At 40.8% G+C, this 25,076-nt stretch overlaps 1 protein-coding gene across 8 annotated transcripts in view; it reads left to right on the top strand.

Annotated features, from left to right (window-relative positions):
- CEP350 (centrosomal protein 350) overlaps positions 1-25,076 on the top strand; it is a 70,597-nt gene that overhangs the window by 24,637 nt on the left and 20,884 nt on the right. For 5 of the 8 annotated variants that reach the window (XM_032118422.1, XM_032118418.1, XM_032118419.1 and 2 more), the window contains exons 11-30: positions 53-174; positions 1,457-2,508; positions 3,152-3,305; positions 4,488-4,651; positions 5,568-5,757; positions 7,089-7,309; positions 7,422-7,585; positions 8,247-8,357; positions 8,602-8,733; positions 10,224-10,360; positions 10,734-10,853; positions 11,293-11,459; positions 11,933-12,129; positions 12,665-12,849; positions 13,722-13,809; positions 14,166-14,312; positions 15,102-15,259; positions 18,812-18,934; positions 22,523-22,722; positions 24,473-24,684. In XM_032118422.1, the coding sequence (XP_031974313.1) occupies positions 53-174; positions 1,457-2,508; positions 3,152-3,305; positions 4,488-4,651; positions 5,568-5,757; positions 7,089-7,309; positions 7,422-7,585; positions 8,247-8,357; positions 8,602-8,733; positions 10,224-10,360; positions 10,734-10,853; positions 11,293-11,459; positions 11,933-12,129; positions 12,665-12,849; positions 13,722-13,809; positions 14,166-14,312; positions 15,102-15,259; positions 18,812-18,934; positions 22,523-22,722; positions 24,473-24,684 (4,044 nt within the window). The remainder of the gene's footprint in view (positions 1-52; positions 175-1,456; positions 2,509-3,151; positions 3,306-4,487; positions 4,652-5,567; positions 5,758-7,088; positions 7,310-7,421; positions 7,586-8,246; positions 8,358-8,601; positions 8,734-10,223; positions 10,361-10,733; positions 10,854-11,292; positions 11,460-11,932; positions 12,130-12,664; positions 12,850-13,721; positions 13,810-14,165; positions 14,313-15,101; positions 15,260-18,811; positions 18,935-22,522; positions 22,723-24,472; positions 24,685-25,076) is intronic. The other 3 variants (XM_032118423.1, XM_032118425.1, XM_032118424.1) reach the window with 3 other exon arrangements.

The raw sequence follows: 25,076 nt of genomic DNA, 5'->3' as shown, positions 1-25,076 counted from the left end.
AAATTCTGACACACTTTTGAAAATGCGTTTTTCTGGTTGTCTTCATCTCTAGCCCAGACCTGGTTATCAACCATCTGGGGAATCTGATAAAGAAAACAAGGCTCAGGAGCGTCCTCCGAGTGCATCTTCCAGCAGTGACATGTCCCTTTCGGAACCGCAGCAGCCGCTCCTGAGGTGAGCACATGGGGCCTTGGGAGAGAGAGGAAAGTGGTCCTGCTTTCATCTCTGAGAGGTGAAAATAGACTTGGCTCTTGAGTTCATGTTCCAGTGAGAGTAATTGTCTTTACAGCAATTACAGCATTTTCCTTGCAGTAAAGAGGAAGCTGATGCAGGAAACCATATGAAAATTTTGGCTATGGCTGGTTTGCGAGTGTGTAAATAAATAAAGTGAATGTTGGTTGCTGGCAATGTTTTGTTGACAGCAGTGGGATGTTTATTTCGTATTGGGACACTCATTTCCTCTGCCATTGCCATTGGGCAAGAGAAGCTGATCGTATGAATATATCTGTTGGTTTTTCTTACTTGATTTGCTCAGTGTTGCTGTTTAATCTATTGTCTTGGATTCAGCCATTAGTTACTCTCTATAAAGCACCAAAAACCTCTGCTTCTGCTTGGAACCAGCTTTTCCCTATTTCTTTTCATGCTGCTTTCCCAATTTTTAATTGTTCAGTGTATTATCAAAATTTTCTTGCTGCAAGTCAAGGTGCCTAACCAAACATTTAGATGTAAGGAACTAAAAATCCTGAAGTTTCTTGGATATCCTTGATATCCCTGTTGTGCAGGTGTCTCCATTTTCAACCACATAATGAATGTCTGCTTCTTAAATGTATACGTGCATCAATATCTGTACTCTGAGTTAGTAAATTCAGTGAGACCTGTTTTCCTTCTGGAAAAGTTGAAGGAAGTTCACTGGGAATGCCATGTACTACTGTGTGTAGAATAAACTGCTAAAACATATAGTAAGTATTGTTAGTGTAACATAAAGAAAAAATGTAATTGCAAATAGTAGAGGAGAGATGAGACTCACAGGACTGCATAAGGTATTCAGAGACCCTCATAGTAATCAGAGTAAAAGTATCTTGGGGGGACTTTCGAGGAGTTCTGGTATTCTGGACATGGGCAGGTGATAAGGCAAAAAAACTCAAAATTCTCCCTTTTGAAGTTAGGAAGTTTGGAAAAGACTTATGCTGACGGTGAAAAACCTCAGCTTGTTACAATCCTGAAACAAAGAGAACACCATAAATGGCAGTTCAGATTTGGGAGGTGCTGTGTTGTTTGATTTGTTGGGGTTTTTTTATTAAATAACATTCTGTATCTGTTTACTGTCCCATTCCTTGCCCCTCTGATTCCACCAAAAAGTATTTTGTCCTGAAATTAAATCTGTGACAATGGTGCTCTAAGAAAGACATCAATACTTGCATAAGTCATCAACGTAACCATTGGCTTTTCATTTCAGGAGCGATTTGATGGAGCCTCCATGGGTACAGCCAGACAGGTTGAGCCCAAGAGTCCAGCTCCCCTACCCACAAGCTCTCTTGGGCTCAAGTGGACGCCCTTGTTCCCAGCACTGGAGTCTGGAGCAGGTGGACCTTCTGTCAAAGGAGTGTGACGCGATGTTGGCAGGCAGGAGGATCCATTCTGCCCCTGTGGGGTCCCTGGTGCCTCAGTCATACCTGAATTCATCTGCTGCACAGGAAAACCTCTTAGTGAAACCTACTGCCAGCCAGTATAAGAGCAAATTAGATCGCCTTGAAGCTTTGAAAGCTACAGCTGCTTCCCTTTCTAGCAGGATTGAAACTGAAGCCAAGAAGTTGGCTGGCGCTGGTATCAACTATGGTACCATGTGGAACTCAGAATTTATGCAAGAAAACCAGGATGATGGACGGTGGGCAAAGGCTGTGAGTCCTCCTGTGAGAGAGGAAAATGAAAATACTTTTTCAGCCAGAATTCAAAGAATGTTGAGTGCCTGCGTGTCTCATACAGCCTTTGATGACAACCTTCCTGGGGTAGGCAACCTTAGTGAGTTTAAAAAGCTCCCTGAGACCATCAGGCCTCTTACTGACTTAGTCAGCCTTGGATTGAGGTCTCCTGCTGCTAACAGGCATGAAGGGATCCTAGGACATTTATCCAAGAGACAGACGGACTCCCCAGGGCGTGAGAACCAGGCGTATCCACTGACCAAAGCCGTTACTCCTCGTGAGTCCAGCATCGACTCCATCAGCGAAGGGCCTCTCCTGAGTGATGGAAACCTCTCGGAAGAGGAAGGAGGCCAGCACAAGCAGCTGCCACTGAAGATGCTGGAGACATTAAAAGAGAAGGATTTCTGCATTCGGGAGAGAAATGCTTTTGAGCCCATAAAGGAGTTCCAGAAAGCAGCTGAGAGGTGCTCGCCGCTTTTCACTCAGACAAATGACACACACAGCAAGGAGCCCTGGGAGGAACTGGCAAAGGGAAGTCCCCACAGTGTCATCAACATCTTTGCAAAAAATTATCAGCTTCATGGAAAAGGTAAAAATGGAAACATTTCTGAAAGCTCTTGTGAATTGCTGTTTTCCCAGTCTTATTGCTCCTTCCCAGTCTTACTGCTCCATACACTTTTTACTTCACATTTAAGGAATGTGCTTTCAGAGGTCTCTAACGTGAATCTCTGTAAGACATTATTTACAGCTGTCTCATGCAAGATGCTTTGTTTCATTTTCATTTTTTGTACAAATTTATTCCTCATTTTATGTGTACTTTGTCTCTGGCCTGGAGCTCCTCGTTCTGAGGAGGAATGTTTCCTGAGAAGTTGATTTTTGTCTTGTGGTTTTTCTCGATTCTTTTTACCTTCATATTATTTTCTTTAAAGATGATTGCATGAAATTTTCTGCAGATGGCTCTACTCTAAAGTAGTGTGCTCTTCAAGAATGTTTTGGTTGGAGTATGTTAATGAAGTAAAGCATTCAGTAATTTACAAAAAGAGGAAGAATGTGCTTGTTACATTATGTTAAAACTGCCATGGGACGGCTGTTCTGATGAATTTGTGTTTGAAAGGAAGTCATTGTAACTCATGGTTGGGAGCATTTTAAATCCTGCAGTTTTAACACCTATTTGATGCATTTTTTGCATTTGTTACAATTTTTGTCCTCTCCTTTCTTTCTCCACACTTCAGTGTTTGAAGAAAGGCTGAACGGAGGCTCTGCCCTTCTGCGCCCTTTGCTCCCTACCATGAGCCCTCCGGAGAGCGTGGCTTCTTACGAAGATGATTTTGTCTCATCACAGGGCAGTAGCACTTTAACAGACAAAAAGATCTCACGTGACCTCAGGTAACTGTGCTAGACTTCCTATAAAAATAAAAACACAGAATTCAAGAGAAAATAGTTAATACAAACTTTATTTCATAATACGCTGGATGTCTTTTCTGTTGTGCTGTACTATACTAGTCAAAGTGATGAAGTACTTCCTTAAGACCTTGCAGTTAATAAATATAGCAGCCAACATAGTTAAGATAGAGTCTAGTATTCCTGCTCCCTGTCTAATTTTTGCTGTTCTTTAGCCTGGACAGGTAGCTTTAGACAAGATTCTTACTCATTGTAGTCCAGTGAAGATTAGTTCTCTGACTCATGTGGCTGAAATAATGCTCAATTGGGTAGTCTTGTAATTTAGAAAAAACAGAAGAGGTATTTGAAGGTCTTTAAATGCCTTCAGTACTTCAAAATTTTGTATAAAATCTGTAATTGCTTTCAGTAAGCATTTGTCAGTTCTTGCTTAGTAATGGATACATAAATTGTCTGTAACAACTTTTAAAAGCTTTTGTTCAGATTAAAATTTGAAGACTGTAGATCCTAGACTCTCCATGTCTACTGCATGGCTTCCTGAATTTTCTAAGACCCCCTTTTTTGTAATGAGCTATATTTATATCTTTTGGGCACCTTGGGGGAGACCACAAGTGTGTTTGTACCAGTACTTCTTTCTCAGAAGAAAATAAGTTAAAAGGCACTTTGCACACTGAAAATGTTGGCTGCCAAAAATGGTTCCTTTCTCATTAAAACCTCTTTCTTCTGTTGGTATTATTTAGTGTATGATGCATTGACATCTCTGTTTTGCAGGTCTTTTGTAATCCTTTATTGAAAATTGCTCGTATTTCTGGCAGTTGATATCTGTATGCCTAGAGATTATCTGAAATGCAGTCACATTTTGAGTCATTCATATATTGTTCAGGTGTGGAGTCAAATTGCTCTTTAGAGTTGAAATTGGAGAGGATGGTGGCTATCCATCTTTTAGTCTTTGTTATTATTGGAAGCATGTTTCAATACGTTCAATAGCATATCAAACTTCCCAATGTCTTAGCTGTCGTAGCTTTTAATCTCAAAATCACTGCTTTTCTCAATGGGCTGATTAGTTCAGTCTAGTCCTCTGTCTCTCATTCCAAGTGTGGTAGTTTTCTTGTGCACAGTGTAATGTGGGCGCTGAAAGTCCTCAGTCACTGTCACTGTGCTCTGTTTTAGTGTTGCTGGCAGCAGTAATTCAAGCATTCAGGAAGAAATTCCAAGTAGGAAGTCTCCCTTCGAGCCTCTGTCTGTGGAGCTTGGTTTGCAGCACTCGTCTGGACCTCAGTCTGCAGCGTCTTCCCGCTCATCTGCCTCCTCTAAAAAGAGAGGGAAAAAGGAGCGTAAGTGCAATACTTGTCTGTAGAATATTCTCTTTTATGAAGGAAGCTTTAGGCTTTTCTTGTTAGGAAAATTGCTGTCCTACATATCTGGAAACTGTAATCTAATACTGATAGAATGATTGATTTATTCCTCCAGTGATTCCTTCTTTGGTTCTTTTTGACTCTGGTTATTCTCTGACCTTAAAATACAGTAATTTAAAGTTAAATAAGCAAGAGGTTGTTAACAGCATTGAGAAGTTTTCTTTCCTAAACCAGCCTTCTAATAAATCAGTTAATTTTAATGTTGTGTGGAAACTATCCTTAGATGGTGTACTGAGAAAATGCCAAAAGGCTTCTGCGTTATGGCCGTGTTTGTGAGGGTGACAACAGATTTGCCTGAATGCTTTGTCTTTGGATCACAGTTAGTTTTCAGAAGTGCACAAATTAATAAATACATTACTTTCTGTGGTTACCTGTATGTTACAAAAGCATAATGAAACTTGAGGCTTGGTGTACTTGTAGTATATAAGCAATGGATAAAAAAGCTATGTTTTAAGCCAATAGAAACATGACAAAAATAGGATTGGGTATTCTAAATTTTGTCTCTTCCTATTTTTTCAAAATTCTTTACCTTTCCCCCAAAAAGTTAGGCTGTATTCAGATTATCAGTAGTAAAGAATCAAACGTGAATTTTGTTTATTTAAACTGATAGTGTGCTGAAATGAAAGCTGAGTGACAGTTTTGGCAGTGAACATGATACACAGAAGAGAAATTTATCACCAGTTGTACATTTCTTGCTTGTTGGATCTGTAGACTTCTAACTCAAAATCTACTTTAATTGGGGAAAATCTTCTCAATTAATTGTTTTGGGGCTTTCGATGGTAAGGTATTCACATGTAGAACCAAACAAACTTTTGACACTGTTGTTGCTTCTTAGGGTTGGACTCTTTCAATGGAAGTTCTCATCACTTTTCTGTGGAAGAAGATAAAATACTGTCTGGATTAGAGTGGGGATCCCAACAGGCTAAGAAATCCTTATCGAGTAGCAGAATTTCTAGTAAAGAGCATGAGCAGAACCCAGATACAGACAGCACACTGGAAAACTTGTCTGGACACTCCCTGATGAGGTAACAGGAATGTTGTAAGAGTTTATGCCAATACAATGATGCTTGGTAGTGTTACTGGCTGTGTGTTTGGAAATGCAAAAGGGAAGTAACAGAAATGGTCAAATGTTAGTAGGAAGTGCATGCAGAAAGCATTTTTTCTGTGTATTTGAAATATGAAACGTGGTGTCCTGTCGTGTTTGGTACCCTAAGCATTGAAATACAGTTTTCATTTCTCTCTTCTAGAAGAGGTCTGTTAGAAGTGTGTCAGGATTTATTCAACCTGTGCAGTCGCATTTCTTTTTTCAGTAGATACACAGACAATTTTGGCTGTACTTGTGTTCAGCTAATACTGACAAAGCCTATCCAGCTCTGTGAGTCGATGCTTTTTGAGAGATGAACCTGTCCTTGGAAAAGAGTATATTAAAAAATAAAGAATCAGAAGTTTTCTGTTGCAACCTCTTTTTGTCTAGCTAAAAATGCAGTTTTTCTGCTAATTGTCCAATGAAGGTGATTATGAAACGCTCAATTTTCACTGCAGTTTTCTCCTAAAAGCATCAAATAATATGAATGATCTCTCACTCTGTGTTGGTTTAGAGCAGTTCTGAGGTATTGGCTTCTATTGGTTCCTGACATCCAGTATTGGGTTTGAAAGGTCCTTTGACATGCTAAGATGTGCCAAGTAAAGCAGAATGTCTTCCCAAGGGATTTAAACAGCCACTGTTAATCCTCTTCAGCTTAATAAAATTGGAATAGTAAATTTAAGAAGCATCTCTATTATTTTCTCTGTTTAAAAGAGAAATGTCTTCTCCCAAGAAGTGTTACCATAGTATGTTATGAATTGTTTAAGTCAAGTTTTGGTTTCTGTTCCATTTTAGGAGAGACATCAAGACTCAGGGCAGTGGCTTGTCACAATCAGTTGCATCCATGTGCTTGATAGTAAACTGTTCACTTTTTAAAATGCGCTTGCAGATGATTGCATCCTGACTTTCTCATGCCCGGCTCCTAACAGGAGGCATTGAAACTGCTTGTCTGGTCACATAGAACATGAAGATACTGTGTTCTTTTTTTTTAAAGTGTGTGTGTGTGTGTGTGTGTCCTAGCTAGGCTTAATACTTGGGGGAGAAGAGGGTGCTCTGGAAACTTAACTCTGAGCTGGGATTTAGGGACAAAACCCATCTCATGAGGCCATTTCCTGAAGACAGACTGGGCCTGTGCAAACCATAACAGACTGTGCCCTTCGCATGGATCTGTTTGTGTGTAGGAATGGAAGAACAAGATTATTGCTTTATTGTTTTATCAAATGGCTGGACTAGGAGTTTATTGGCTCCTTTCGGTTTTTGTGTCACTGTCAGTTTCTCAGACAAGGGAAGACCCCAGAAGACACCGACTTCTTCCCCATCTCCTGGCTCCCAAAAAATGTTGCAGTTTGATTCTGTAGGAAATACAGCAGAAAGAGTCAAGTCACCTGCTGGCTTTTCTGGAGGTACAGCCCCAGGGCTGAAGCCAACCGTAGCCTTCCCTGACATGGGCCTGGGATCCAGCAGGTGTGCAGCAGGAGCGGCCTCAGCAGGCGGTGAGTTTTTGTAAAAGCACGCTGATGGCGGAGCAGCTCCAGCGTTCTTCTGTTGGTGTTTGGTGTGGGACGCTGGGGCCCGTGAGGGTGAGCAGTGCGTGTTGTCCTGCAGGAGGAATGCGCTTCTCCCCCGCGGGGCTGCAGCAGCGTTTGTCAGCAGAGCTGAACTACCTGAGCGCTATCGAGGAGTCTGTGCGGCAGCTCTCGGATCTGGAGCGAGTACGAGGCATTTCACTTGCCCAGCAGGAGAGTGTTTCTTTGGCTCAGATTCTGAAGGTAATGGGAAAATACTTCTTTGTCTTAACCTTTCTTTTTTTTTTCTTCTTTTATTGTTTGTTAGCAAGAAAATTAATCAAGTTAGGGCAAGTTAAGCTTTGTTAGCAGTGCAGAGAAATCGTAATGGGCGTGATGGGGCATCTCTGATAATGTCCATTTCTTAGGATTAACATTATCTTTCTTATTGTAAGGTGACACCAAGGAAGCAGCTACTCTGGAATATGTATCATTAATATACCATTAGCTGGAATCACTGCTTTGGTTGTGTTCCTCAGACAGATAAAGGCGTGATTGTTTACTGGGATTGATGTTGGGTTCTAGTGCCATGCAGTGTAGTTGCTTGGGCTGGATGATTTGTTTTATTCCACAAAAACAGTATTTTTGGTTGAATTTTCCTTACATTGATGAGATTGTTTATTCTAGTTGGTTGAATTAGTTGATCTCCTAGACTCCTTTCTGCACTGTGGTGGAAGAGTATGGGGAATGTGCATTGCCTTAAAAAGGAAGAGGGTCAGTAGGTTAAAAATTCTGTTTCAGCAGAAGAGACACCCCCAGCAGAGTAGATCCAGATCCTTCAGAGGTAGTTTGCAACCAGTGGCTAAGGCAAATCAGGTCTTTGTATTTAGCTGGCATGGTTAAAACTTGTTTTCCTGATCCGTAGGCACAACAGCAGCGCCATGAACGGGACTTGGCTCTTTGGAAAATCAAGGCTGAACAAGAAGCTTTAGAAAGTCAGAGGCAACTGGAAGAGGCGAGGCAGAAGGCAGCTCAGGTAAGGCTGCCCTTCAAAAATGTGGAGTGTGTAAGAGGCAAAATGCTGCAAGTAAATCCATGCCTACAGGCATTCTTTATTTGAAGTTGTGAACACATTAAAGTGCCAGAAGGGTTTAATATAGCTAAAAGAAACTCTCGAGGGCCTATTTCAAACTTTTTTCTGCCAGATTTTGAGAAATAAATCTGTAGTTACTATAGCCAGAACAGTTTGAAGAGCTGAACTGCCTGTGTTTTCTGCATAGGTCCATGCAGAGTCACTGCAGCAGCTGGTCCAGCCATGGCAGGAGGCTGGACAGGAGCCCCTGTGCAAGGCTGCAGCCAAGCAGGCAGAACCTGCACTGCTCAATACAGATGCAACTCACCAGCTCCGTGAGGTGAGGCCCTAGGGAAAGAGAAAAGCTGTTTTAATTTCAGTATTACTGCGAATACTTTTTTGGCTTTTAAGTTATTTTCTATTTGCTGTCATTCTTGGTACAACTCCTTCACTTTCATAACATGACAAATGATAGGACTTCAAAGGAGGCTTCTCTGGCATCATTACTTAGAAGTCAATTAGCAGCCTTAAATCCCTGTTCCATATTCTTATGATCTGCCAGTTAATGAACTGTTAAGAAGTTTGTTTGTCCAGGGTAGACTGATGACAGTGAACACAGCATCTTTAGTTTGTAAGAGTTGCTCTCCATCAGGGATTGATCCTGTATCTGGTTCATATGCAAATTAAACTAGAAAAGGAGAGAATTGCAATTTTGTTTGCTGCTGAAGGTAGAAGAACAAATAAATTAAAAAAAAAAAAAAAAGGGGAGGATCTTCAGCAAAGCTCTTGACTTGGTACAGAGTTTGAAGTTTCCTCTTTTTGAATCTCTTTGTTCTTCTTGTGCTATACAGAATATTTATTAGTTTTCAGGGTTTTATATCAGTTTATCAGGTTTTATACTTCTTGTTGCAGTATGTAGCAGCTGCTTCACACATGGATAAGGAACACAGTAACCAAGAAATGCTCTTATTCCATCACAATTTAGAAATCACAGTGACTGTGGGTCAGTGTTACGGGATGGAGTGCAAAAGGCTGATGAGTGTGAACAGAACTGTTTCTTCACAGCTTGTGCACGTGTTGGAGCTCACCAAGGCTGGTTTTATGATGAGTAATGGAACTGTAGAATAATACTGATGTACTTGTTCTGGCCTCTGCCAAATATGTGAAGTTTAAATAATTTTTGAGTAGTCAAGAATGGCCTAAAGGAGCAGAAGAGCTCAGACACCTCAAATAGATGCAGTGTATTGGTCACTGAGAGTAGGTAGTGAGGTCTTGGATAAAGACAAAGAAACAATTGTAGTTTTTAGAGCTGAAGTGGATAGAAACTATTTAAGAAACAGTGCAGAAGAAACAGACAGCTTTTGTTTGGTGTAGGGTTTTAATCTCTTCCTTGCTTGAAGTTTGAAGTCTGAGCATAAGAGGTGCTAGTGGAGAGGCTGATGGGGATGACCTGGTCACTGATGCTGGGTCAGCAGAGTAGCTTTTCCATCTCCATTCACAAGTGACTCCAGGTACTCAGTTGAACAGCTTTTTATTTTAACTGGAATGCAGCAGTGGAAACATGAGTCACCAATGTGCTGGGAATATTTTTGAAAGTACACTGTAATTTATTATGTGTAAAGGAAGGGAGTGTGGAGGAATACATATCCACAGAGCAGTATGCACCCCTACAACCAGAGGCGACGCGTGTGGTTACAAGCTACCGTAACCCCACATCTTACACAGTTGTTATAAATCACTAAACTGCCTCTCAGAATGATTATTTTCTCTTCCAGAAGCATTTTGATGCTGATAAGCTCACTGTATTCCCATGTTTTTTGTTGTGCTCAGATGACAGAATTAACACGGACGCAGATCTCGGACACTGTCAGTGCCCCAGCTGCTCCTGTCACCACCTTGTTTGACCAGCAGCGGCAGCACCATTCAGAGTTCCTGAAGCAGCTGAGGGCCCGAGCTGATACAAACAGGTTTGGCTTCATGTTTCACATCTTGGGAAGGAGGAAGTAAGATTTGTTAGGTTTTGCTTCACCTATTATTGCAGAAAACTTTAAGATGCCATAATGAGTTAGCATTTAAGATGAACTTAGATTCCATCTTTGTGCTCTTAATAGTGTACACCAAAGGTGGCATTAATTGGTTCTGTGAAACTCTACATAAAAGAGTAGAAAAAGATGATCTAGATGTTTTGTGGGATGATTTAACTAGTTTAAGCTTTAAGAAATCCTTTAGCAGAAATTTTAGCTGTTACTACTTCTAGTAAACTGATGAAAGCTCATGAAAACTGTATTACTCCTATGTTTAAGACAATGCAGATTTATCCCAAATGCTTTTCATTTCTAGGAAATGTGAGTCCGGTGCCATATCACAAGGTAAAGGCGAGACAGGTGACTCGAAACAGACATACTCACCAGTGTTCGATAGTTACTCTGAGTCCTCAAGATCAAAGGTTCATGATCAGAGGTAAGAAGCTTTTTATGTCCTATTCACTTACCTGATTTAGTTAGGTTCCATGAAGTTTCTCACATCCCTTCTCCAATCTTGAACTGGAAAAATTTTGTCCTCTGTAGTATTCCTGACTTGTAAAACAGAATTTCTAACTCATTCTTTTAAAATACGAAAGAAAATTTGTTTGCATTCGTTTATAATCACTACTCACTGCCAGGTGAAGGATGTGCATACCTTCAAACCACATGGATTTTAAGCTAGAGTGAAAAAACAATCAGTATTTTGATTAAACATGGAATTTTAAAGTAGCCAAGCTGCATTTTAAAACCAAAACCAAACCCTCTGCATGTTGTTTATTGTTGTGATGCTAATCATGTGTGTACAGTAGTAATGGTAATAAAAGTATTTTGAAATGTGCAAAGTCTTTTTAAAAAATCATGTCTTGATAACACAGTAATACCAGCAGCCGCCAGGAGAGTCCTTCCGTTCCGTCTTCTAAGGAGAACGAGAAGAAGCTTTCCCGTCGTGAGAAGACAACCAGCAGCATTGAAGAGCAGGCTCAGACTGCTGCAGATGATTCCTTGCCCAGTGACAGTGTTTTGTCCCTGCCAGACGAAAAAGGTTGGTTGCACTGCTGGTGTGTGCTGGGTCTGAAGGTGGTAAGGGGGGAGGGAGGGAGGGTGGTGCTGTTTCAGAACAAATTTCTGAAATAAATGAGGGAATGTGTGTGACGAAAGCTGAACCCCAGGTGAACGGTAGTCTCTTAAGAGTAACAAAGGATTGCACGGTGAGATGGGAACCTTTGAGGTCCTGCTGTGTTAGCTTAGCCAGATGCTCACTTGTTGAACCTGCAGGCACAACACCAGATGTTTCAGCAACTCCAGATGTGTTTATACCTGTGTACACAAGTCTGCTAGGTCTCTCAAAGCTGGATAACAGATGTCCTCTAACTCAAAATCCCTCTTTCCTAAACGCCCATTTTTCTACATTAGTTATCTCCCTGTCTTTCTGGCCCCCCTAACTTTACTGAGATGAGACAGACTAAAATTGCATTCCTGGTGCGTACCTGAGTGTAAAGCTGATTTCTCCCTCAGATTCCGCTTCTGTTGCAACAGAGTACTCCCTGAAATTTGATGAGTCCATGACAGAGGATGAGATTGAAGAAAAATCTTTTCGGTCTTTGCTGCCCTCTGAGAGTCATCGCAGAAATAACCTGGAGAAGAAGCGGGGCAGTCGTGACGATTCTGATGAGGATGTGTCCCCAGACAAAACAGCTCTGTCATCTATCAAGGTAGATTGGGCAACCATAGTTAAGTTAAATTACATTAACTGAGCTGACATGGTTAAGCCAATAAGCTTCAAGCGAGCTGTTCTTAGCTGTGTTTGCAGAGTTGAGGGTTCTTTTCCTCCCTGTGGTTCTCTGAGCATCTCAAAACACAGAGGTGTATGAATCATGCTGAATGTCACTGTTGTGCAAGTGTGATGACTTATGGAAGAGTCCATCCAGGCCTCTACCTTGTGGCTTAGGAGGAGTGACTACTTGGGGTAGGTTTTAAAAGCCCAGTGGATTAAGTCCTCCAACTATGCTAACACACAGCTAGGAAATACAAGAGGATGCCTCATCTCTCTGGCCAAAACCTCCCAAAACTGTCGCACAGCACAGGGCAGAAAAAGCTGGCCTGCAGAAAGCTCAGAGAAGAAACAGCTTCCCTTCCTGCTTCTATTTTTGTGTTTCTTTGTATATACCCACACACATGAGCACTTTGTAATTGAAAAAATGCCTTGGCATTTCTGTCTTACCATGCCAACTTTGTCTTTCCTTCTAGGAGCTAAGCATGCCATTCTCAGGGGGGCAGGATAGCTTCTCTAAGTTTACCATGGAGATGGTAAGACAGTACATGAAAGAGGAGGAAATGCGAGCAGCTCATCAGTCCTCGCTGCTCCGGCTCCGGGAGAAGGCTCTCAAGGAGAAGACCAAGGCAGAACTGGCTTGGCTGGAGCACCAGAAAAAGTAAGGCAGCTCTGAATATATGTTACTGCTGACTGACCATTCCCTTCTACTTTTCAAGGTTTTGTTTCCACCTTACCTCTCCCTTATTAAGTATTAATGGTTGAACTAATCTTCTGATGTCAGTATTCTGTACAATTGTTACTGGGACTTGGAAAGAACAGGACTCAGGTTATAAGTGTGCTTTGATATCTACGTTGAATGTGGTTTGATTAAGAGAATGTCACTGAAACAGTAGAAGATCAGATGTTTGTTGTCCGTTAGAGAAGGTAGTTGCCAAGTGTAGTTGCTAACTCTACATATCTTAATCCAGGAAGGTATAGAATTGTCAAACAGTTTGACCTTTCTTTTCTTGATGTGTATCTGAGGTCATTTTAGTTGACACAGGCCACACTTTGTGAATCTGGATACATCTTGTACTTAGTGATTTGTTTCCAATCTAAGATCTGTTTTTTCCTGAAGTCCACTTGAAGTACCCACTGATACTAGTGAACAGCAGTGGCCAGATTTAATCAGTAATTTTCTCAGCATGAGAGTACCATTGTTCAGCAGACATTTTCTTACAATTTCTTGTTATTGTGGATTTGACAAAGGTAGTGAGCCAAGTGTCTTTCCTTTTGTGTTTCTCAAACGGTGAGGTGAGTGTGCTACCTCTGCAGAGCTTCTGCCCATTCTTGTGAGATCTCCTACTCCCTGCACCAGCCTTTTTACTGTGCCTGTCTGACCAAACAGTGCAAAGTATTCCACCAGAGAGCATGCCAAGGATTTTTCACTTTTAAAGGCCTGTTGTGCACTTCTTCCATGTTACTTTATTATTATAAAGTAATCTTATTACTTTATTTTTACTTCTCTTCTTTCTTCCAATCTATTTGCAGGCATTTGCGAGACAAGGGAGAGGATGATAAGATGCCTCCTATTCGAAAGAGGCAGCGTGGTCTGCTGCTGAGATTACAGCAGGAAAAGGTAAGGGATGCCCTCTAGGAAAGTCCTGTTGAAAGCCATGTGTACCCATTAAATGTTTCAGGTACTGTCAATATAGGAATAGAGAACCAGCAGTATTTCTTACCTGTAAGTTTTATTTGCATTTCTGTCATATTCAGCACGTTGTTCTAAAGGGTCCTTCTCTATCTGTAATCTCATGCTTCAGACTCTGAAGTATTAATTGATCTTCAGCTCTTTGCTACTGAAGTTCAGCCTAGTTCCTTCCTCATGTAATTGCAGTCATGTCAAACCCATAGGAAGGGCACTGTGGCAGTTTTGAGTGTGTTCTTGAGAGAGGTCTGTCAGTGTTCTTATGCTGAATCTTTTATCCCTAAAAGGCAGAAATTAAGCGTCTTCAGGAGGCAAACAAGGCTGCTCGGAAGGAGAGGCAGCTCATCCTGAAACAGCAGGCAGAAATCGAGCGAATCCGTCAGACTACAATGAAACTGCAGGAAAAACTGAAGTCTGCAGGAGAAAACAAGCTGGTGAGTGTTCAGCACAGAAGCTGGAGTCTTCCCTCTTCAGCTATGCAGCTTCAGTGTTTATAGGAATGGGAAGCTACTAGATTGGACCTATCACTTGGAAGTTTTGTCTGCCTGAAATGGTCTCACTGCTTTATCTCAGCAATTTCTGTTTAATTGCTTTAGAGCATCACTCAAGGAAATGCCTTTGGAGAAGTTGCAAAATGTTTTAAATGCACAGTAGATGGTGTTTGTTCATTCTCAGGCTGAACTAATGACTTTAGGAATGTGAGTTTTTTGATGCTTAGATCTCTCAGGCTTTGATTTTTGTTTGATTATTTGTCAGGCCCAAACTCCTAAATATAAGCACTAATCCCAAAACTTCCTGCTGTGTTAGTGTAATTATGCTAAGTTTCTTGCATCTACTTTAGAAGGCAGCAAAATGAGGTTTTGGTAACTGGCTGCCTCCTTACAACATTTTAAGAAGACACAAGTTTAATAGTAATACTATAGAAAAGATTGGTTTCCTGTTTGGGTAACTGAATTCTGGTGGTTTGTTGTTTTGGGGGTTTTTTTTGGGGGTGGTTTTTTTTTGGTTCTGGATACAGTTAGGGGAAAACTTAAATTATGGAGAGAAAGGGTGTACTAAAAAGCTGTGTGTCAAATAAAAATGAGGTTGGAAAATGAAGTTAAATCTGCAAGTGGACAGACTTTTCTGAAGTAGTGTTTTATGTAATCTAGAGAGAAGCAAGCTAAATTAACACAATTTTTAAAGGATTGTAGAATATTCTTATTTTAACACTTTAATTGCAGGAGCTTCCCAGCGAGGATGACATCAAGCAGAGCAATGGTTCCAGCCCACTTCCAACTGATGCAGAAACACGCAGCCCTTCCCCAATCTCCATCTCCAGCAGTGAGACCAGCAGCATCATGCAGAAACTTAAAAAAATGCGCAGCAGAATGGATGAAAAGTAACTATATCTTTTTTTCTTTTACAAAAGTTTGCTATTTTAATGATTGGTTTGGCTCGCATCTGCACTAAAAATGGCCATCAGAAATATTAGTGGTGTTGATATCACGCACGCTTTGATCTGAATTGCCTGAAAAACAGCTGATTGGAAGCATGAATAAAACTATATTAATCTTTGAATATAATGTAAAGGCTACAGTTCTTGCATGAGTACTAAGATTCAAACATTATGGTGACCAAGTGGTCAAGGTTTTATTGTAGAAGATTGGGTTTAATATTCTTTGTGCTTGGTAGAGTTGGTAAAAGCACATCAGCTTAAGAGATGTTGATATTTGTAGGTACAAGGAATGTGGATGGGTTCCAGCTTCACTGCACAGCTTGTCAGAGTTTCTCTTGCAATGAGAGATCTGAAGTCAAATGGTCAAAATGGTGCCTTTATTTTGTATCTCCCCTTTTACCTTAAAGAGGAAAAAACATAGGGAGCGAGACTCTGGAATTACAGTGCCAATTTTTATCTTGAATTGAAATGTGACTTAGAATAGCAATTGTCATGCAACAACTAGTAACTGAGTTTCAGGTCTGGCTCACAGAAAGGCACTGAGGTTGTCAGGTATGTGATTTCTATCTAATTATCCAGCTGCTGAATTTTAATTCTGATTGCATTAAAACCAGCTAGGATGAATTCTTTAATATTTTCTTTATTAACGGAGGTGGTCTGTATTAATGGAGGTAGTATGTATGTGACTGAGAAGATATGTGGTTCACAGGTTGGAAGACTGTTGAAAATGTTTGTTAGGCTCCAGAGGAAATAACAAAATCTATGTGCAGTTCCTGGGTCTGAAAACCTAAAATGAATCTCCTGATTTCACCTTTTAAATTGTTTTAGATAAAAAATTATTTCTGCAGCCTTTCGGTGGAGGAATTATTTGTGTGCACGAAACATCCCAAACACTTTACCCACCTGTGCTCATTAGTTTGAAGCCCTAAATTCTTATTTGAGACTAATCCATTGAAAGTCTGGCTTCTGCCAGTTGCCACAAGAAACAGTCTTTACTTAAACAATTATTTTGAGCTTAGAACCACGATAGTCACTGCACTTTAGTCCGTGTGGGTGATCTTTGTAACGTGTTTTCTCTTGAGACTCCAAACACAGCTGGATAAAACATCACAAAGCAAGCAGTGCCATGTAAAGGCCAGCTGTCCTTGGCTCCTTAGCAGCCTGTTTGCTTGCAATCATTTGAGAAGCACATTTCCCACACATGCATGCATTTGAATATAATGAAAATAAAACCCAGTAGCAGTAAGGGAGGCTTTGGTATAAGTAGGAAAAACTAAAAACATGTTGTAGTTTCATGGCCTCTGTGTCTAGCCTGAGTCGATGGCTGTTTTATTCGGACTCCTCTGGTAGCATCTGGTAAACCCAGCTGCCAAAATCACTGATCATTAAAAGGTTCTGAGGTGACATATTTCCAGACTAAACTCCTGACGTTCCAAGCTGTATGAAAACCACCCCATCATCATAGTGGCAAATTCTCAAAGTATCTTTTGAGACTGGTAAATGGCTTAAGATGGGGACTTGAAAAGCTTGTGAGTTGTAGGCCATGTTGACTTCTAGGGTTTCAAGAAAATAATTTTTTTCTTCTGATCCTATTTTTTTGTTAAAAGAGTGTCTTTATCTTTTTTCCCACACAAGATTCAACAAATTTCAAATGGTGATAAAAAAACAATCTGCAGCTTATGAATTTTGAGACATAGTAATGTAGTGGTTACTAAAAGCGATGACAAATATACGTGTATATTCAAGGCTTCCTTTGCCACTTGTTTTCAGGTAGTGGCTTTGTCAATATTGGTCTTGAAATCTTATTTTTTCGAAGTACCTTCATTTCTAAGCAACATTTACGATTGCATAAAGACTTACATATTGATAATTGTTACTATTGCAAGGGATAGTAGCAGATATAAAGTATGTTCTACCTTTAAAGATATTTTAGTCCTCATTTGGTTATTATTTTATGTAGTTGGAAATATTGCTCACCTGGAGAATACTTTTCAAAAGCTGGATACCAGGATTTGAGATGATAGAACAAATGGAAATTCTGTGTGATATATGTGATCATACATTTTTGGTTTTATGGTTTTAAACATCTTGGGTTGTTGTACGTGTTCAGAGGAGGAAGTATTTTGTGTAAGCGTAAATGATTCTCTGAAACTTGATTTTCCTATCGTACAGTTGCTGCACACCTTTGGCAGGTGTTTTGGTAGTGATAGCAGTGCTTATTGATTGAAAAACAGTGCTGACTTGTTCTTTTTTTTAATATCCTGGTTTGTAAAACACATAAAACAATAGAGTAATATGTTTGGTGTAGGATGTAATGATAGCAAGCTGCCATTTGAGGGGAACCGGGGTGGGAAATAGGGCACAAGGGATGAAGCTGAATGATAAATACAAAGGCACTAGAGGAAGGAATTGGGAAAGCCTGCTATGCTGGATTTGCTGTACTCCACAGCAAGGTGGAAATCCTTTGGCTTCCTTACTTAGGAGGCAGCTTTAATATTTGTTTTCTGCTAAAAGGGGAATGAAAGAATAGCTCTGTTTTCGTTTTAACTAATGAGTCTGTGTAGCCTGCATGTGAACAGGAGCATGCTCTGTCAAAGAGAATTAACCACCTTCCCCTGGCTTTCCTTGCATATGCAGCATTAATGATAATCTGTGCAATAATGGATTAAATGCTTTTTTTCATTTGCTTTTCCTTAGCGTGCTTCTTAGCTTGCATTGTAGTTGATAGAGCTAAATGGAGCATGGTATTTTTCTATAAATTTGATAATTCATTAGGAATTAGCTTAAAATGGTAATACTTTCAAGAAATACCATTTTAAGCAGAGCTGTAAGTTATGGAGATTTTTTTAAAAGCAGTTAGTACTTCAAATGAGATATATGAATATTCTGAGATCAAGTCTGTACTTTGTTGCAAAAAATCCCAGTTAGCAGCTAGCGTGTGAATGGCAGGTATATCTTGGACTCTTCCTGGAACGGTTTATGTTTTAAAAGTAAATTATTTAATCTCTTTTTTCTTTGCTCTTTCACTGGTGCTTACCTTACTGTAGAAATAATTTTACTGAGGTTTCGCCAGGTGAATGAAAATGTGTTTGAAGTTTCAGACCAGCAAATTGTTGATATTGCAAAACCAGCGTGCTCATTAATACCAATAATTAACTCTTTTGAGAGAATAGCATGAGAAAGGTCAGGCTGAGATATATTAACTGGTGCTTGTGGAAATCTGCATCAAAGTAATAAAACTCTCCGAAATTTGAAGAAAAATGCAGCAGTGTGAAAGTCGCTTGTCTTTCATTAACAGAAAACGAAGTGTTGTAAGTGTATGTTCTATAACCTTCTGCATAACAGTGTATAGTTTTTGTACTGCAAATGTTGGGTATTAACTATACAATGTTAAATGCAATTAATTTTAAAGTTCTTTGCTAGATGCTATCCTTTTCTCATTCTTTCTGTCTTAATTGCTATCTTAGTTTTAAACTCTTCCTCCTTATTTTGTAGACACTGCTCTCCTGTTCACTACTTCTTCTCTGTCTTTACGTCTCACCACTGGGCCTCTCTCAGTGTCTGTTTTCCCAACCTCCATCCCAAATTCCAGCTGTATATCTACAACCAATTGGTCAGGTAACTGTATATTTCTCCAGTGATAGACTCTTTGATAGAGCATGCTCTGTTCAGTCCTAGAAAGTCCAGAGGTTCTTCAGCAGTGGATGTGTTTGACACTTGCCTCACTGTTTCCAGATCTTTATCAATGACATAGACAGGGGGATGACTCCACCCTCAGCACCAAGCTGAGCAGTGCAGTTGAGCTGGAGGGAAGGGATGCTGTCCACAGGGACCTGGACAAGCTTGAGGAGTGGGCCAGCGTGACCCTCAGGAAGGTCAACAAGGCCCAAGTGCAAGGCCCTGCATGTGGGTCAGGGCAATCCCCAGTATCAGTTCAGTCTGGGGAATGAATGGATTGAGAGAAGGACTTGGGGATGCTGATGGACCAAAAAATTGGACATGACTCGGCAGTGTGCACTTGCAGCCTGGAAAACCAACTCTATTTTGGGCTGCTTGGAAAAACGTCTCAGCAGGTCAAGGGAGGTGGTTCTACCCCTCCACTCTGCTCTGGTGAGACCTCACCTGCAGTCGTGTATCCAGCTCTGGGGTCCTCAGTGCAAGAAGGACGTGGACCTGTAGGAGCAGGTCCAGAGGGAGCCACAAAAAATCAAAGAAGGGGAACACCTTTCCTATGAAGACGGGCTGAGAAAGTTGGGCTTGTTCAGTCTGGAAAAGAAAAGGCTCCAGGGAGACCTTATTGTGCCTCTTCAGCATATACAGTGAGGTTATAAGAAAAATGGAGAGAGACTTTCTACCGGGGCCTGCAGTGGTAGGGCAAGGGGTAGTGGTTTTAGACTGAGAGAGGGTAGATCTAGATTAAATATACAGAAGTTCTTTACTGGGAGATTGGTGAGGCACTGGCACAGGTCACCCTGAGAAACAACCTGTCCCATCCCTGGAAGTGTTCGAGGCCAGGTCAGCTGGGGCTTTGAGCAACCTGGTCTAGTAAAAGGAGTTCCTGCTCATGGTAGAGGAGTGAAACTAGATGATCTTTAATGTCCCTTCCAACCCAAACCATTCCAGGATTCTAATCTCTTATTCCTGCTATGTTCTGGCAGGCAGACAGTTCACTTTGCTCCCGCTGTCTGGTTACTACTTCAGAATAGCTGCTGAAGCCGCATAGTTTGGGCTTATAGTCAGTATACCTTAAAATGTACAAGTACAGTTTAGAGCAGCAGGTCAATACTAATATTTGAAATGCATGGATAAAATGTGTGATGTTAGCACCAGGAAACAGACTTTGAAATCACGCTGCTGCAATCTGAGTGCTGCTGCTTCCTCATTGCTCCCCCACATTTCCAGCTGTGTAGATGCCAGATGTGCTTTTGCAATTTTTTTTCTGCTTTTGAGAATTAATGTGTACGCTTGGTATTGCAACTGGAACCCTCTAGACTGCAACAAATATTAAGGCAATGCGTCTGCTATTTTGTGGCTCTGGCCTTTAAAACCCCAAGGTTATGAAAGGGTCTGCATCTTTGGCCATGCTGCTTTGATCCTCCTCTTTTTGTGGGTTTTTTGTTGGAATCCTCTTTGTCTCCCATCACTTCTGTTGACTTATTTTTCTTATTAAGTAATTCTTATGTGGTAATTATTTTCATGGCAATTTCATTGATTCTTCTCCTGTTTGTGGTCTTCTAGGTTAATTCATTTGACATCTGCTTTTAAGGAGACGTGCTCCTTTGAATCCATTTATTTCAGACTTTCTCTTGCATTTTATTTCAACTGGGCTTACCTCTCTCAAGATCCAGTAAACTGCAAAACTTTCTGGTGGAATCAAACAGTAGGTGAAGAAAGAAGAAAAAGTTGCTTTTTGTATTGAGGTTATTGCAGTAATAACCTCCATAACAAGTTCCAAACGTATGATCTACTGGACTAATTGGAACTGATGTGTGTGTGAGAGAAAGAGTGGCTAAATCTGATAGTGCTGGTGAAAGACACAACATTGTCATGGCTGTCCCTGTCATGTTTGTAATGCAATTACTGTTGGTAGTTTGCTGTGTTAATGATACCAGCCTGTCAGTTTTGCCTAAGTGTAGACTATGTTTGATGCTTGTCTGTAGAAAGTGATAAAATAATGCACAAAATCATAGAATCTGTCAGCTTCAAGATGGCAGATGTTCAGAGATCTTCTGGTTTTCACCTCATCTTGTTTTGACCATCAGAAAGAAGATTGTGAGCATCTCTTACTGTCTTCTGAAACTTTTTATGTCATAACTTGGTCCCTTTGTCTGAATCTGTCTTAGAGGAGGACTTATCTGAATCTTAACCTTTCTGATCAACTGCCAGCTCACTTTTCCAGGGAATAGAACAAACACTAAGTGAGCAAACAAGAAATGTCCCTTAGCAGGCAAGACCTGCACATGAGTCACTTGGCCATTCCAGTCGCTGTAAATAAAAGGGTTTTTTGAAATGTGAGAGATTAAAAAGCACAAGTGAGATTATTATCTACTTTGCAGCTTAAAAACTTTGATGCTAAGTGCTTAGGCTGGCTTGAAAATTATAAAGACATTCGCAAAAATGAAGCATCACAAGTCTTTGAAGTCTGCCTTTTACAGCACCACAACTTCTGTACCAATGACAAACTCTCTCTAGCTGGCAAGCCGTGTACTTTCTACAGAGTGATTCTATGACTTCTTGACGCTTTCAGCGTAGGAGGTGAATGGATTGATGGGCACTCTTCTCTAGACTTGGCATGCCAGAGGAAGTGTGTGCAATTGATGTTGAACTTGCTTCCAATTTACTGTCTGAAAGGTTAAGTGCTATGGTCTTGGTTACTTCAATGCTCAGAAATGAGACAAGGGCTGGCAAAAAGAACAAGTGTGTGCACACAAACCTATTCATCCCTACAAAATCCTGTGAGAGTTTTGTCAATTCTAAGGTTTCATCTTAAAGTCACCTAAGAGCTATTTGTCAGAAAGAAAATATCTGCTAATTTTCAGCATGAGCTTTAATTTTTTTTTCTTCTTAAACTACCAGCCAGATATGTTAGTAGCTGGGAAGAAACAATCTGGCATCGTTATTCTCTTGATGCTGTCAGCTCACAATTAACATTCCAAGTGTGGCAAGCCATAGAGATGATGCTTCAAGGAAGAAGGATTAAAGCTCCAGGAGGACTATTAATATAGAATCACCTTCTCTTATATTTACATATTTGGAAAAAACTGTGGGGCAAGTGAGGTTACAATTTTTCTGTCATTGGGATTAGCAAAAAAGAAAAGTTCATTTTTCAAGCGGTCACGGCTTTCTAGAAGGTTCCAGTTTAATACCGTAGGTACTTTTCATGTCCTGAAATTGGGAACTTTTTCTGTTCAGTTTAGTGCGTAATTTGTAGCACTTTTAATGATTTTGAAGATTTTAAAAATGTAAACGGCCTGTTTACAGTATGATATAGCCATTACTTCCTGCAGAGAAAAGAAGCCTTGTCTACTTGTGGGGTTTTCTCAGCAGCACACCAGAAGTCTGGGAGATAGTAGTTATTGTGGGTGTTACCCTAGAAAGCAAACTGAACAAGTGTGGTTCTGGCAATGGCAGCAGTCGAGTATCTGGGTGTTGGGGTCTCTGGGTGTGGCTGGCTGCTTTGCCATTGGCCTCTGCTCTGCCTGGCAGGTTCCTCACTAAGCGGGAGCAGAAGCTGATGCAGCGCCGCCAGCACGCGGAGGAGCTGCTGGAGTGGAAACGCCGCCTGGATGCGGAGGAGGCAGAAATACGGCGGATGGAAAAGCAGGCTCTGGCTGCCTGGGACAAAGAGCTGCTCAAAACCAAAATACCCAAGAAAGAGCTGGGGGATCAGAGAACTGAGCCCAAAGGTAATGGGAAATGGAGGGCAGTGACACATATGACAAGAGTCAAGCATAATTTGACACAGGGATGGCTTAGGTTTGCAGTTGTTTCCTTTTCTGATGTTTTGGTTGTTTTCTGGACACTCCCAGAATCTCAGTTTCTGCACTCTGAAGCCTGTTTTACACCATAGTTAAATGTGTATTTCTCCTTTGCTGTGTATCCTCCCAAGTGAAAAGTGCAGCATAAGCCCATTGGTCACTTCTACATACAATTTTTAAACTATATTTCTGTCTTCCAAAGCAGAAATACTGCAATATGGCATGATCTTTTGCTGGTAGTCTTCTGAACTTAACTCTGTTAAAACCATTTTCCCCAGTAGTGAGCAAAGTGTCTCTCCCTGTTAGCTTTAGTACTGTTTGTGAGGATGGCTCCTGTCAGGGGCTGCTTTGCCATTGTCTGTGTTTTCCAAAAATTGAAACAGGTTTTTTTTTCCCTCCATTGTTAATGCAACCTGTTTGAAATGTGTAGCTGTAGTAAAGTATGCTAGGATCTAATTAGTATAAATTATGCTATTGTGAGGGAAAATTGAATTCCCAGATGCTGGAAGCTACAACTTTACAGTTGAGTTTTAAGTGGACCATGCAGAAGCACAGGGATTGAATTGCAGTGAGAGAAGATAATTTCAGGGATTGTTCTAAAAACATACCTATTTTCCTTTTTCCCCCACTTTGCTGAAAGTAGGCAGCACATCCTTTGAATGTGCAAAGGGAATTCAGAATACTGCCCTATTACACTTGTTGCTGAAAGCAGTCATGCGGATTTTAGACATTGTAAGACATTTTAAAGATGATACGTGTATGAGTCAGTAAGTTCCAATGAGCAAAAATTCAGCACAAATGCTGAATTCTCATCAATAAGTGAGGAAATAGCCTTGCTTTCTACTGATTGTGTCTACCAGTAAGCATTGGAGCTCAGCCCTGCTTCAGAAGGAAAAGTTCCTCTCCCCAGCCTTCGCTCAGACACTGAATAGTTCTCCATGGCTGCCTCAGTAATGCTGTGACTCCTACGGAACTTAGTAAACAGGAATATTGAAAACCCACCTTATTATTTTGCTTGTTGCCATTTGAGAGACTCATGATGAAATCATAACATTAAAATGTTTTCTGCAACTACTGTAAAGGAAGCAATCAATTCTAAATTCAAGATCTGGCCTGCAGATTATATGCTCCTCCATGACTTCTTCAGACTAATAGTGACTCTTGCTTCTGTATGGTCAACTGGAAGGACAGGTTTCCCTAATAATCTTTTTGGAGTGTATTGTCTGGAAAATGTTAGAATATCCTGAAAACCTCTTTATTTTAGATATTCAGCAATCACTAAGAATCTTGGGCAGTTTTCACAGGTGCACAGCATCATTTGGGTTGGAACAGGCCTCGTGAGATCATAAAGTCCGACCTCTTAACTGATACCACCTTTCCAGTTAGATCAGGGCACTAAGTGCCACATCCAGGTGTATCTTGAACACAAATCATAGCTTTAAGTCATACTTCTCTGGAAGCAGGCTTGTTCCTGCTAAACATTTCACCATCAGTGTGTCTAGGTGAGTGCAATAACGCTTGTTTGACGTGTACTGGTAGCAGTTACTACTTTATAGGCAGGCAGCGTAGAAAGTTTGCCTTCAACCTTGTATGCCTTCAGCCTTATATGCCTTCAGCCTCTGCATGTAAGATGGTGCAAGTTCTGATGTGCCTTGTTTTTCCTCCCGTTGAATCTCAGAAACAGCTAGTGAGGAAGAGTCTCCAGTGCCTTCTTGCTCTCATCTGAATAGTGAAAGCTCTATCCCAGAAGATCTTGGCAGTCTGGCTGCTGAGTCTGTCCCATCAGAGCCCATGGGCCATGAACAGCCAGAAAGCCCAGATCAGAGTACAATTAATGAAGAAATGGCTTATTCTGAAGAGTTCAAGTCCTCTTCCTCGCCTGGCAAACTGGTGAGTGAGCTGTTCTTACACACTATCAGAGAAGTAGCAAGTATAGCCACCCCAGTTGTGGAGATTAAACTATTCATTAAATCTGTTTTCTGTGCTTGTGATACCACTTCACATTACTGTGTGTCATCATTGTGATCAGACGTGTGCTTTGAAGTCTTGGGGAAATATTGTTTCCGCACAGAGTTAGATATTTTTAAACTTGTGGGTAGTCTTGCGAAACATTTTGCGTATGTCACGTAGGTATGCAGTGCTAAGTGGTGGAACACTGACCCAGTTTACCAGTGTGAATTAGCTGTAGGCTAGCTTGTTGCCATTGTATAAATTCTTGGAGGCCATGGAAACTATGCTCTGTTTTTCCACTTTGCCTTGTTTGCAAGTAGTGTATCCCAAAG

The sequence above is a fragment of the Corvus moneduloides genome, chromosome 9 (assembly GCF_009650955.1).
Source record: "Corvus moneduloides isolate bCorMon1 chromosome 9, bCorMon1.pri, whole genome shotgun sequence".
In the NCBI taxonomy this organism is placed as follows: Eukaryota; Metazoa; Chordata; class Aves; order Passeriformes; family Corvidae; genus Corvus; species Corvus moneduloides.
The sequence above is the reverse complement of the archived record's forward strand: the minus strand, read 5'-3'. Positions and strand labels throughout refer to the sequence as shown.